Here is a 14540-nt window from a genome sequence, read left to right as displayed (position 1 = left end):
GGCTGTGCTCTCCAAAGACGACTTTTTGTCTTTTAGGCAGGCCAAGGGACGGTTGTTTTTCGGAAATTTAGTTCAGTGCTTCGCTCAACGGGATGCATCGCTTTATGTTGGAGACCGACCTCCGAGTCCAGTCTGAATAGGGCGGTTTGAAATGAATACGCTTAAAATGTTTTCTTCCGCTTTCTGTAACAGTGAACCTAATAATGTTAACAGTAATATGGGTCTATTCTGGAAGTTTAAGAAAAACTTTGGCTCCAGTTTAGCTCTCAGGCCTATACAAACAAATTCCCCCTTGAGGAAATGGCAGAAGGAATATTTCGGCAGAAAACATTAAGAGAGATGCTCGAACTCCCTTCTAATCTCACACATTTCATAACCAGTTTTGCATCTTCTTCCCATTGCAGCAATTTAGAAGATCCAACATAAACATAAACTTTGCTATATGAGTGATACTGAAGTTTCTTTTTAAAACTCTCAGCCAACAATTTCTGGAGCGCAATCATTTCCACGTTCCACTAAAATACACTATACCGTGCTATGATTGAACAAGGAGCTCCAGGGAACCAAGTCTGACGTTGTGGTATGAATTACTGCTAGGTACAGTTTGATTTTTAAAAGTCTTAAACCAAAAAGTGTACTACTTTTAAGTAGCCACAGTAATCTTCCTCTAACTGTTACTTGTTATTTCTCTACGCACGTCAACAATTTGCAGTGATTAAAAAAGAAGCCACATCACCTTCATTTTCTCGAAGGAGGTCCTCCTTGGGTAGAAAACAGACAAACAGCTCCGTTTTTAGAGAATACAGGAGTAGAGCAAAAATTCTGGCTGTCGCCAGTCTCGTTGCTGTTCGGGTCGCCCTGCGGGCACGCGGACGTTGCTGGGTGCGGTACAGAGGAGCAGGCTGGGATCGGCGCGGGCAGAGGGGCAGCTCTGCGGCAGGGCGGGCGGCGCGCTGCCCGCCGAGCCCCGCGCAGCAGCGGGGGAGCTGCCAGCCAGGGTGCTCCTCGGCACCCCGGTTGGTCTGGGTTTTTCAAAACAGCGAGTTCTCTCTCAGTTGTAAGGCACTTAAAGCCTCAGCCTGCTAACAATTACCATTCCACTCGACGACTGGCAGACAGAGCTAATGATTTCGTATTTTCTGCCTGTGCCCAGCGTAGGAATGACTGAAGAAACACAAAGGGAAGGGTAACACGGGCCTCATCTCAGGAGAATATAATACTGTCCAAGTGTTTCTAGCTGTAAACTGGTGTGATGCTGACAGAGTTACAATGCAGAATATAATTCTTTTGTATAACGTAGAGATGCTCGCAAAGTAACATTAGTTTAAACAGATTTTGTGTTAATTCTGCAGCTGTTATTATAACAGAATCTTTAAAGCAGGTAAATAGGCTAATAGGCTTAAAATTAAAACCAAGTAAAAGTGTCCTCCTTTTCATTAGACTGTTTTGTAACATTAAAAAAGCTGAAAGTATTCTGTAGTTCTGCTATACAAATTCTTCTAGAATTAGCTATAGATTTTTTTTCCTTTTGCCGGTCACACGAATTTGCATCCTGATAGGGCAAACTCTTAAGTACAGGTGCCATAGGCTATTTGTGGACTTAAAAAGTCACTTGTGTCCATAAATGTGCAGAGGATCGGAATCTCAGCCGCTGTCCAATTGCACAAAGGAACGAGGTCATATAAAGGATCTGAAACACCCTGATGATTACCTTTAGGTGCTAAACTACGAATCGGCAAACACACACAGGGGTTTAGAGAACAGAACAGGACCCTGCCGCTCGCATCGCGAGCCGGTGCCAGGTTCTGTTCTCGCGCAGCAACGCGCTCCCTGGAAGAGGTGCTCCGGTACGGGAGCAATGGCGGACGCTCCTCCGCACCGACGCCGTAACGGTGCACGCGTTCAGCTCTGCTTCCTAGCCGAACGCAACGCTGTGGCCCGAAGGTTGCCATAACCTCAGTTAAAACCCTCGGACAGTTAACCGGTTTATCAAAGTACCCCAAAACTGCCGTGGTTCATTCTTCTTTGCCCCTTTTCTAAAAAAAGGGAAAGAAAGTATAAATAGGAGTACGGACGCAGGGTAATGCATCATTTATAAATTATCTTGTTAGTGCAGAAAACAAAACACGGCTTTGAAAACAAAATGTCCTGCTGCGGACTCCCCTATGTTTGATGGGAGCCCTTCAAAAGAGTTCATGGCTTAATGGAGGCTGTTTATGTGGGGACTTCGATCCGTACCTGCTGTCCCCTGTCACTCCCTGGAAACTTGGTGGCAGATGTTGCGGCGTTAAGTTGTCTCTGAAGTGGCTCTCTGTTCCCGTCTCCCCACCGCAACAGAGTCAAACTATATTAGATCTCTTTATTTGTGCCTGAGGCATGTTTGGGAGCGCAGCTGTGTCCACCCCCACTCTACCTTTAGTGTTTCAGCCCCCAGGCGCCAAATGTGAGACCAAAACTGTTCTGCCACTCTTAACTACATCTGCTGACAGTCCTGCAGCCTCGCTGCAGGCTGCCGAGGACCCGTGCCTCCGCGCCGAACAGATGTCGGCGACAACCTGCTAGCTCACACCTGTACAAGCCTCCCTAACCTCGCGGACTGCTCGCTGAAAAATTTATGACTCGGAGGACTTCCATCCGCAATCAAAGGTTCTCGGCTCCACCGCGAGCAGCCCTCAGACTGGGCCACCCTCAGCATTATCTGGCAACGTGGCAGAGGTGGGAGAGGAGAGAGAGGAGGAAGAAAAAGCTCACTCTGCTTTGATACTTCATGCCTAAATTTCAATTACTTGATCAAGGACTTGAATTCAGCGGTGAATTCTTCTACAAATGGGAACTACCGAGTTGTGAAACAATAAAAGAAAGAAGACAAAACAAAACAACGCTGTGGCTGCTGTTTACCGTAACGGTGCTTCCGAAGTAAGTACGTGTGTGCGTGTCTCGCTGTACGCACACGTGACCGCTCACCGCTCGCTGACTTAAACCCATGGGGGCACAGCATGGGACCTCTACCGGGCAGGTTACGAACGAGTAAAAAGATTTCCTTTTTTTCCCCAAGATGTAAAATACGGTGCCAGACAGAAATTGCGCTCCTGCGGTGTCAACAGGTCACACCTTAACGACCACTGGTTTAGATTTTATTCCTCAGTACAAATTCTGCTGCTTTTTTCAGTGGGGATGCTGAAGATCAGCGAGCTACTTCCCTGGTTTCCGTGAAGCAACACGCTGGTCAACCTTTTCCTGTCAAGTCCAGAGAAGGCGATGCCTGGCTTGACAGTGGCTCAGCAAAGCTTTCCCTGGCAGGCAATTTTTACAGTAACTGCCTCTCTTTACGGTCAGAAACCTCAAAACAGGGCCGGACCGACAGTGTTTTAGCCTGTTCAGGCACCATTTCTTCTACCTTCCTATTTACACTGAACGTACCTGGTAAAGCGGTATGGTACTGTCTGTTGTGTATGTAGATTTGTTATTGTTAATTCTGCTACATGTAACAGGCATCGTTCATGCAAACGGTAAATAACTTGCCAACGTAACAACTAGAATGATAACGCCAGTATTTGACTACGCTCCCTATTGCCAGCATCGCCCTTTGCCACTTTGCTTCTTCCAACGCTTGTCTTAACTAAATCTCACCTTTTCTTCCTTTAGAACAGTACCGAACTTCATCCCAGGAAAATAATCTAAATACCAATTACCTCTCATTCTCTCCAAGGTAACTCCCTCCCTTGAACCCTTGTAATTTATGTCATCTTTATGGTGTACGTTGCAAAAATAGCGTGCTCGCACACTACTGCTTTTTGGTACGAGAGAACCTGATCTGTCGCGCCCACCCGGGGCCGGTTTGTTGAGAAAAAGTTGCCATCTCATATAGAGAAAATCGTGTGCTCCTGTGTCTCTTGCCATGTGCCACAAACGAGAAGCTGAACGCTCCCGGTAGATTTGAAATACCTTGATGATAAATCGCTTCCTGAGATACATGCTGAGATTTAAAGTAATACTTTCTTAAGGCATAACAATCAGAAATACAGCGGAGGCCACTTTTTCGTGCGTCATGAGTGTACGAGAAGAAAGGATTGTCTGAGAAACAAGTTTCCTCACCTTTTTTTTCTGCGAAAGTTGCCTTGGGCATGGAAGTGCAAAGCTAGGTGAAGCAACTTGCATGAAAGTTATCGGTGATCACTTAAATTTGATGTGGGTTTAGTATTCTGATTGCCAGGCTCACCCTTACAAGTAGCTGGTTATAAGAAAGATTTGGGTATGTGTTAGAGAGAGGTATTTGTTCACTGAATGAAGCGTGTGCTGTGTTGTTGGTTTCCAGCCGAACGCGCACAAAATGCAGAATCCTGCGCTCTGCTGTCAGGAGACGCGTGTTCCCGCGACATTTCTGGGCCGGCGTGATGCATCTTTCAATGCACTTTGTTTCCCCAACGCATTATTTTTCCTGTTGTGCCATTTTTTTTGGCTGCAGCGCTTTCCTGAGTTAAGGTGACGGAATTACCGGTGTTCAGCAGCTGCTAAAGCCTGGCTGTAACACGCCCCTCTTTTGCCAACATAGCAGATAGACGCGCCGCACACAAACCTCATCTCCTTGCTGTGGTCGCATCAAAGAGACTCTGTCGTACTGTCTTCGTAACAGCGCCCACAGTGCATCGAGTCGACCCTGGGCAACAGAGCGAGAGGACTTTCAGTGCAATAAAATCGGTCAACGGAGAGCACACCGCACCTGCCAAGTAACCGTCCAGGGAGATCCACGGAGAAATGTACTGGCAGAACGGGGCACCAGTCCCTTAGGGCCGGATAAGCAAAGTATAAACGTCGGCTGCGTCACCCACACCACGCAGCTGTGGGGCTGCTCTTTCCCACCGGTGACGGCTAGGTGCTGCGCTCCCGCCTCCCCTGGGAGCGGAGCGGCTGTGACCTAACCCACGTTTCCTTCTGAGCCATCCAGAAGGAATATGTTTATTTGCCAGTATTTTGGGCCAAATTGCCACGTGTCCATCTGGGATTTCTCTTACGTAAATGTATTTGTTTTTACAGCATGTATACAGCAAGTTCATCGTTCCCGGGAAGCCTGGGAGCTGCTAGGCGCATGCGCTACGCAGCAGATGGGTGCTGCGCGGGAAGTCCCGCGTGCAGCGAATGCAGCAGGTTCGCTGCGAGCGCTCGGGCTGCCTGCGCAGAACGCGCACAGCAGCTCTGAGCCTTGTCAGAAGCATCCCGCTCCGCACGGGTGGGTTGCAGCGTTTGCGTGTGCGTGTGGACAGCACGTCCTCAAGACTTGCCGGTGGTCAGACAGGGCCTACAGGGAGTTGTAAAGACAGAACAGACGTATCCGTTCTCCCAGCTAAACCTGTGTATTCTCTGCTCTTACGCATTTAAAGTGAGGTATTTGTGGACCCATCTCCAGTTTTTAAGAAGAGCTTTTTACGGGGTTGCAAGTGACTCACGGCATCTATAGAGGAAAATGTCTTTATGCTGTTTATGATGTTTCACTCGTTTGTCAGACTTTGTGCGTTATATTGTTCTATATATAAGTTTTTGCTTTTCTTTCTGGTTGGTAATGAGTATGTATGTTTAAAACTTAGCATAACATCTACAAAATGTGTAGTTTTAGGCTTAATTAGATGCACATTGAGACAGACCAAATGCCGATAAAGCCCCCGTAGATTTTACTACTCGTACTCTACGATATGTCCCTTTTTTGGGGAAGGATAACAGAATGCGGCAGTAACGATGAAGTACGCATTTAGGGCTAAAAACTGCTCCTGCTATTCATCCTGAGTAGGTGTTCACTTTGAGAATAGTACGTTACACTTGAATGGGAACGCCTGAAAAATAACGTGCAGTTCGGCATGCGTAAGACTGGTAAGGCGGGCAAAATCCAGCCTGTGCTACAAAATCATATTGTACCGAAGACTAAAAAGGTTACCTTAATTGGCGTATACCACTTCTGCTGAATGGCTGGTGAGGTAGGCTTTGGTTTAGGTGGTTTAGGATGAAAAGGTTCTTCTGGTTCTTCTGGGAGTTTCACCACAGCATTTTTTGCTTTTTCTAATCTCGCCCCTTCTTCAGTGGATCCTTTATCACCCCAGCGAACCTAAGCGAAGCCAGAATTGAGACGTAAATGTGCTGTACGCAAAGGACGAGGGAACTGTTGCAAATAACAGAAGTAGCTGAAAAAGTTTAAGTTTGGAAGAAGTTCTGAACAAACGAGAGGGGGAGGTACTGAGGAAAATGCTCCCTCTGCATTTTTGGTGACAAGCATTCTCAGTTCAATCCATTCGCAAATATGAGTCTCTCAGCAGTGAACAGTCAGGAGAAATACCGAAAGAAAATTCTACCCTGCATCACACAGGCTGGATAGGAGACAGGAGAGCTGGGGAATCCTCTCTAATTAATGATGTAAAAATATCATTTCCAGTTCAGATTTATCCTAAAATACCAGACCTTAATCTGGCACCGATGAAAGCCTACATTTTTGTCACCCCAGATTGCCTAACACAGCATGTTTGTTGAGAACCCCAGCTTAGATAGGAGGCGATACTTGAGCAGGTTTTAGCAGAAGCTCCTTGAAACTGCTCGGGTTTTCAAGTAGTTCTGCAAGAAGACACATACTGGAGAAAACGCAGATGAAGCAGCCTAACCTGCCTAATAAGTACATGTAAAACAGGTAGCAATGTGTATTTTGTTACTGCCACAAGTATATCAAATATATACAAAGGCTTCAAAGAGAAGGGATACGTGGATTATTGCTGGTGGTGAGACAAGCGCGTATTTCTGCTTCCCTCAAAGGTTGTGCTTACCGTGCTGTAAAGACGAAATACAGGAAAACACCTTCCCTCTAAGGGAGATGATTTGTCTTGCTACAGTAATCTTGTTTCATCTTGTAATTGGAAACACCGTGCAGCAATGTGAGCAAGGATGTTTGCTGCATTGAACGAAGAAACAAACCTAGGCAAGACTGTTTCCATCCAAAAAGAGCATCTGAAAGCTATGGCTGGAGTTGCAAAGTCCTTAGTAAAACTGGCCCGGATGATTTTCAGTGCAAGACTTTCTGCATCGTGCCATCTGCTACAGTCTCGCCTGTAAGGAGGACCTGATACACCTAAACCCAGGAACTTAGATTCTGACATTACATCTTGGGTAAATGCGACACGCTGACGAGTCATGAAACTGTTGCTGGAAAACAGCTAACCGTTACTGCAGGACTCCACCAACATTCCTGTCTTTCTCAGGGGCCTCCTGACTGGAGATGCCAGGCTTGAGAAGAGAAGACTCCAAGAAAAATCAGAGAAGACTGACCTTCCACCCTGAGGGGAAGAATGAAGAGCATGGCTGCACGCTGCTTGGTCGGTATGTGTCAGTTCTCTCTTGCTACCTGCCAATTCAGGCACTTGAAAAGTAGGCAGAGAAACAGTGGGATGCAACAACTCTACCACCGCAGAGGAGCACAGAATCGTTTTGCTCCCCAGGAAAAAGACATGCCCCCGTCTTCCTTCTGCTACCCAGTGCACCGGGTCTTGCTCGGGATGCTCTGTCATGTGCCGGGATAACTGTGCCGTAGGATGGGAGACGGAAGCAGCCCGACTTCGTCATCCTCATCAGCGCCGTATGCAGAATGCGCCGATACGGAAAGCGAGGAGAACGCGTAGGCAAGCCAGACTCTAGCCCCCTCCAGAAAAATGAAATACCTCGGAGCAAAGTCTTGTCATTTTATCACCACCACCAAGTGGTTTTTTCTACTGTAACCTCAATGTAGAGAACGAGAGCAGCGAAGTACGACAGAGCTTAATTTGGTCTGTAATACTATAACTCGCCTTGGTAAAATGCAGACCATCGTTTCTTGGGGGGGGGATTGTTTTGGACCTTTCTGTTATTTTGAACTTTACTGTTTGGCTTGCTTAGTGATTTCTTTTTCTCGCTGGGGAATCCTCTCTCTGCAATATTAGGACGGGCTTTCATGTTCAAGTAGGCCCTGCTGAGTCATTAAAATGCATCTGTATCTTTCACTGTGATCAATGGTACTTTTACGGTGTTTTTTATGAGGTTGTTAAAATGTATTTTAAACACTGTTAAAACCATTTAGAGAGAGATGGTGGATTCCTTTCTGATAAAATGACCTTCTCCTTCAGCTTAAAGCGACTTCACCCAGAAGAAACCAGAATTTGTGGAGTCTGACAACACAACTTTGACATAAAAACTTACTGCCTGCGATGGGTGGGGACATCATAAAAGTTTAAAGCAGTGCCGAAAGGCAGATCTGGGAAGAGCGAACACCACTGGCTACATGGTTCTGGACTGTCGCAGAGGGGCGAAGCTAGTGGGGAAGGCAGGAGCGAATGTGTAACTGCCCCGAAAGGGAATATGGTAAGCGAAGAGAAGTCGGACAGGACCGGGAAGCGGAACTTTACTGGTTCGTTCTCTCCTTTTCTCTATGCAAGGAAGCTGCCAGAAGAATCGAGCTGCCGGAAGAATGGCAGAAGAATAAAGCACAGAGAAGCAATAAAAAATAGACAACTGCATTACCACATGAACTGAAAACAGGGAAGACATGTAATGACTATTCCAGCAAGTTCTTCATTGGCCACAGCACAGAAACCACACTGAACTGTCAGGTAAGGAATAACCTCCCTTTGACTCGCTCACCTGCATCATCTTGTTAGATCATTTTTGTTTTCCCTCTCGTTTCCACACTGGCTCTGCCCTGATTCACCAGACGAGCACCGTGCTGTCTTGAGCCAGCGAAAGGTATGAGACCTGATCCCGCTCTGTCCGGGCAGCTGGGAACGGGCTATTACGCCAGCGCTTCCCTCAGCCCCACTGCTGCAGATACCACAAGACAGAGGTAAAGCTCCATATGCAAATGCTGCGGCATTTACGATGCGGCGCCCAGCCCCGGGATATGTTGGTGCTCTCGGGTCCCAGGGAAGGACAGAGACACAGCTCCACAGAATGAGGCGCCTTTCAGGAGCCCACGATCGCGTTGTCGGCAATTTCAGTTGGTTTACATCTTTAGCTCTTAGTCCTGCACAAAATTCCTAGCACAGACGAAGACGTTTTCTAACCTCATCGTTACTTTCTGCTCTCTTCTTTGAAGAGGAAATGCTGTATTTTTGCCGTGTGGTGAACACGCATTTCTTTATGGTACTGATGTTACTTGTGTTAATGAGGTATCTATCGGTTTGCTGTGTCACTGCGCAAGATCCCATTTACAAACTGTAGTGATTTAAACTCCGGAACCCCTCCCGGAATTCCTCCTGGAGGCTCATCATGGCTCCCGTTATCAACACAGGCTTGTAAAGCTTTATGTTGGAAAGTATTTTCTAGTTTGCCTCTGAAAAGCACTGAACAAAATGTTTTGTTTCGCTGAAATCTGAGGCTGTTTCTAGATTAGCAATTCTGAACTGCTGAAGGAAACACGTATAAGCGACACAGCTGTAAACCTGCATGTTCTGCTACGTTTAAAAAGAACTCAAGCAAAGCTGATTCTTAGGCCAATACCTTTAAAGTTTCATCAAGATACGTCAGTACGGCCTAGGTGAGTATTTCAGACAGAGTCAGCCTCCTAGATTGAAGTTAAAAACTGCAGAAAACTGCTTTGCAAATTCCATAGAGGCTGACTTGACTATAAAATCTGACATAAGGATGTGCCCATAAGGATGCACATTTTTCATTCTGTTTTAATTAACATGATGCTATCATGTCTCTTCAAAGACAGGCACTGTTGTCGCTGTGAGTTCCTCTGGGATCAAGCCTCTCCTTAGCGTCACCATTGTCAGCGCATTTGGCTGGCCCGCAGTTGGAGGACTTATGTTTCACTGTAATTTCTTCCAAAACATTCAGAAAAGGCTCTCACTCTCTCTTTCTCATTAGCTTGATGGAAAGAGCATGTCTTCAGGCAGCTATTTAAAGTTCCAGTCAAATGGAACTACTGAAAGCTGTTCTTTCATAGGCAAGGTCAAAACCGTTCGGTACGGTAAAAAATTTTACAAGGCTTATGTCACTGGGAAGGAAGCACACATTATGCCCTTGTATTTCCAGTACACTTTAGAAGTCTTTGTTTCGGCCATGTGCAGCCTCAGAGAGCTTGTGTTTTAGTGAACTCGCGTCTCCGTATCGTACAAACCTCCATCCTTTTAATTCCTCCAACTCCTCGTCCGCCATAGTAGGAAGCATCCACTGTGGGCCATTTCTTGGTAGGCAAGGGCTCTTGTTCTTCTTCCTGTCAACACATTCAAATAATATTTACTTTAAAAAGATACTTTTTTCTCCTCCCACTGAGTGTCTTTGTAGTATATTTCACTAGCGCTCACGGAGAGTAACTTTCCCCAGGCTAGGTGTGAAAGACCAGATATTTAGGCTCCCCAAGCGTTTACCCATTTCCAAAAAAAACCTGGTCACGTTTGGAAATATTTTTCATGTTTTGCATGGGAAAAGCATTGGTGGCGACCATGAGGAAGGTCCAAATGGGCAGTCTAACTGACAGTCATTTATTTGCCTCATCCTTTTCCTTTCCATTCATAAAAGTAAGCAAAACACACACAAAGAAAAGGATTTGCAGCGGCTTCTTCTACAGGAAATATAATGCCTTCAAACAGCCAGCTCATCAGCCCTACTCGTTTGGATTCAGCAGACGGTGTTCAGCAGATCTGCAGATAAAGGTTACGCAGCCGATCGCAGTTTCCTAAGCCAACCTTTGTCAAACTCGCTCTTGGCTGCCTCAGCTCAGTGAAGTGTGCCTTATCACGGACTTCACCGTCAGAGTACACTTGAGTATGCTCAAGCGATTGGCTAAATCAAGAGCAAGGGGCAGAAATACCGAAGACACCAGAAGATCCTCTGGTGCGTTACTGCCCATAAGAGGGAGAAAAATTCCCTTGTAAGGGTTCTTCAGCGTCTGGAAGCCAAAGCTGTGGGAAAGTGCTGTTTAAATCGCACATGAATCTTTAGACTGTTATACAAGAGCTACTCAGTCTTTCTGCTTTTGCTGCAGAACGGGACAAATAATGTTCCACTATCTTGGGATAAAGCCCCTAAATATTTCTGTGGATCTGAGCTTTATTCATGCCATACTGAGATGACTGAGACAGAACAGAGATTTGGACTTTGGCCATCCCGCTCTCAGCTTAAGGCTTCCCACGGGGCAGTTCTTTCTTCTTCGAGCAGCTAGGACAAAGAGCCACATTCGCAGCACACAGGAAAGCACAGAGGAGCGGTATCGTGAAACCAGTGGGACGAGCGGAGCACCGTCGTACCGTACCTCTTTCGGAGCTGGCGGAGGTGGAGGGGGATCTTTGATGACCTGAAAGAGCCGAACATATAAAAGCATAAGGAATTGCACTGGCAGCATCCAAAAACCAACAGAAAATTTTAAGAGTGAACTGTTTCCATCCGAGTCCCCCACATCTGCTTGCAAACTGGCAACCGCTGCTGCCAGGTCCCTTGGGTATCGATTATCAAGGCCTTCTGGAAATTAACACCATCCGTCTAATAGAAAATAGCATCAATTGACTGGCAGACACTCTTTGGGCAGACGTGTCTGCCACTTTGCTTCCTGACCGGATAAGACTCAGTCATTCTAAGTAATAGCCACTGATGAAACCCCGTGGAGTTAATTAGCAAGCCTGGGAGGAAAAGCATCCCAAGGTCTACGTGAGGTCTTGCATAATGTTGGGCCAAGATGCCTGCTTCCTTGTGCCATGCTGCTGGATAATTTCTGGCCCAATGACAAGTGTGAAATGCCTTCTGGTAGCTCAGGCTTCACCTCTAGACGTCCAGACCGTTTCCGCAGACCTCACGTTTCAGATCTAATAACTTAAGCATGTAGCTCCTTGAGTGTTCAGTGCGGAGTGCCTGCAAGCGGGAGTTAGGTTCACAAGGCTTCTTACGCTGTTTCTGGATAAGGCCCGCTCCTGGGATAATTCATTTGCACCTATATTTAAACCTCTGCCTACCGTTTCTTCCTGTTCCCTTCCTGACGTACATACTGTAAATCTCAGAGAGTTCTCCGGTAGTGACAGGAATCCACTGAAGCGTACGGGGCGGGAAGAGGAAGGCAGCGACCCTCTTAAACGATTAAGATGAAACCTGAACGCGCAGCCCTTCTTCCCCAAGAAAAGCAGGTTTGTAAGCTAAAAAGAAGTACTTCAGTGATATCGAGTCATTTTTTGTGCTTGAATATTGCGTAGAAATGACTAAGAAATACACCATGAATACGAAGGAGTCCGTTTGTGCTGTGCCTTAGTATCATACAAACATAACCAAAACTGTCCGTGATGACAAACACCTAAATCTCCTAATAGAGGATTAAGTACCTTAATTGAAATCTGTCTTATTTTCTTCACGCCGTGCTATTCATTATAGCACCTTCATTTACTCTACCACTGCCTATAAATAATGTTACTGGACAGAGGTATAGCATCATACGTAAAAGAAACGTATTTTTCTTGACCAATAATCAAGAGTCTTCCTTCTTGATTTACATTTCAAGTCACAGTGCCACCAAGATAGGTACTAGTTACTGCCAAAACAAGCTGTGGACTTTTAGCGCTGGATACACGAATTCTATCAAATAAGAGAAATAAGTTATGGCACCCTTGGAAACATGCTTCAGGTTTAAGATACTGAACTGTTCGTCAAGCAAACTCAGGGTGGGTACTTTGAGTGGATTGGAAAGTCAACTCTGGATTTTAACCAGGCATCCCTTTGCTGCCACGATGTTGCAAAAACATGCCAGGAATTACTTTTCCTTAAATATTTCTGAATACTTTTTCTTCCCGCCCGTCAGGAATTTTCAGAATACTTAACAGAAGTCAGTTATTTAATTAGCGAAACATTCCCGAGAGCCAGATTGGAATTAGTGCCCTAACTTTACAAGAAACAACAACACAGAGGGATCACGGGACAGATTCTGAGAGATACTCGGATGCCGAGCAAGATTTTCCGAAGCATGAAGACATTTCATTCGCACTGAAAGCCACTCAAAGACTGGAAACGGTAAAACAGTACTTTCAATATATTAAGGGCCACCTTATCTTATTTAATTCCCATTCTTATTTCCCTTTTGCCCGTCTCTAACGATTATCTCAAAAAAATGTATTCGCTGCCAAGATGGCAAGCTGTACGGGGGCGAAGGCCTAGCTAGGTTTCGGATTTATATAAATACCTATTAAACGGTATTGTCGCTCCACTTTCTGTAGTTCTACAATTCTTCATTCTTGCAATGTCCCAAGCAAAGACAGCTTTGCACAGTAAACTTCTTTGTGATGCGTGCTGAAGTTCGCTTGTTTCCTACGCTTCCTGATAGTTACAGAGTCAAAATTTCTACCCCAGTGAATCAAGAAAAACTCTACGCGTTGGACCTCGCGAGGCTTCGAAAGTCACGAGTCAACGACGGGTTTTGGTGGACTCCCTGAGCAAAGGATCTAATCCTATGCCAGCTGCTAAACTCCCTGAAGATATAGGGTAAACTTGATTTGAAGCAAACCAATACATTAATTAGCTGTTATTTCTAATAGCTTCAGAAAATGAAACTTGTTTTAAACGTGACAGTGGTGTGAGAAAATAATCTGCTTTGAGTAGCAGATACTCACCCCTGCTGACAGAAGTGGAATGTAAATGCTGCATCCTTATGTTTCCACAGGCTCCTCACACGCTCGCACACTCCCTCTCTCTCTCGCACACGTGCACACGCAAAGATTGTTTTCAGTCTTGTGCGATATTTCAAGTGAGATCAGTAGAAAGCCATTTTTTAAAAAGAGAAATCTGAGGAACCCGTGCAGCTCTGGCAGAAAACAATGCAAATGTGGCATTAAAGTGCACCTACTGAAGATCATAATATTGCAAATTGATTTTTCCTGAACTTGATTCAGCTGGCTTAAATACCGAAGACTGTGAATAATGCTGCTGTTTTATTAACCCCACGTGGAGATTGATTACTTCCTAATTTTGGTTTGGTTTGGTTTATCATCATCATCACCAGGCAAGGCTGCATCTCATTTATTTGGTTGCAAAGAATGAAGACTTGAGTTTGGAGGAGAGCCAATTTCTTAAAAAAAAAAAAAAAAAAGGGAAAGAAAAAAGTTAGTTGCTTCAGGCAACAGTCCCTTTGATCTGCTCATTAACACTTTTCAAATGTTCGCGTGATGTGGGCATTAGGAAATGTCAGCACCAGAGCCTGAAGCCAGCTTGATGCGATCATATGTTCTGATATTGAGGGAAGAGTGAAAGAACTGTCAACAGTGAACTGCCTTTAAAAAAAAGGGGGTAGGGAGGGAGGAAGAAGAAAAAGGAGTCCCCTTACCCCAACCTGTAAGTGTACACGGAGCTCCTAGCAAGGAACGCTGTCAGACCAGGGCGGAGTGGAGCGCCCGAACCACCTGAAGCTCTCCGCTCTGCCTGCGGGCGGGAGGAGCCACGCGCTCCCGTGGCTCCGGACGCTTGTTCTGTTCAGCCCGCAACACCTTTCGCCTCTCTCTCTCCCATTTGGTTCTGAAGCATGGGATGCTCACGAGGTTTGAGGGCTGCTGCTTTCTCCCTTGCTC

General features: G+C 45.8%; 1 protein-coding gene across 1 annotated transcript in view; it reads right to left on the bottom strand.

The window, feature by feature from the left end:
* The window catches only part of ANTXR2 (ANTXR cell adhesion molecule 2), a gene marked incomplete at its 5' end in the record, with an annotated part of 110838 nt that overhangs the window by 34409 nt on the left and 61889 nt on the right, over positions 1-14540 (bottom strand). The window contains 4 exons of the mRNA XM_082315448.1: positions 4577-4657; positions 5927-6094; positions 10124-10219; positions 11258-11299. Of these exons, the coding sequence (XP_082171574.1) occupies positions 4577-4657; positions 5927-6094; positions 10124-10219; positions 11258-11299 (387 nt within the window). The remainder of the gene's footprint in view (positions 1-4576; positions 4658-5926; positions 6095-10123; positions 10220-11257; positions 11300-14540) is intronic.

The sequence above is a fragment of the Platalea leucorodia genome (genome assembly GCF_965183815.1).
Source record: "Platalea leucorodia genome assembly, chromosome: 6".
In the NCBI taxonomy this organism is placed as follows: Eukaryota; Metazoa; Chordata; class Aves; order Pelecaniformes; family Threskiornithidae; genus Platalea; species Platalea leucorodia.
The sequence above is the reverse complement of the archived record's forward strand: the minus strand, read 5'-3'. Positions and strand labels throughout refer to the sequence as shown.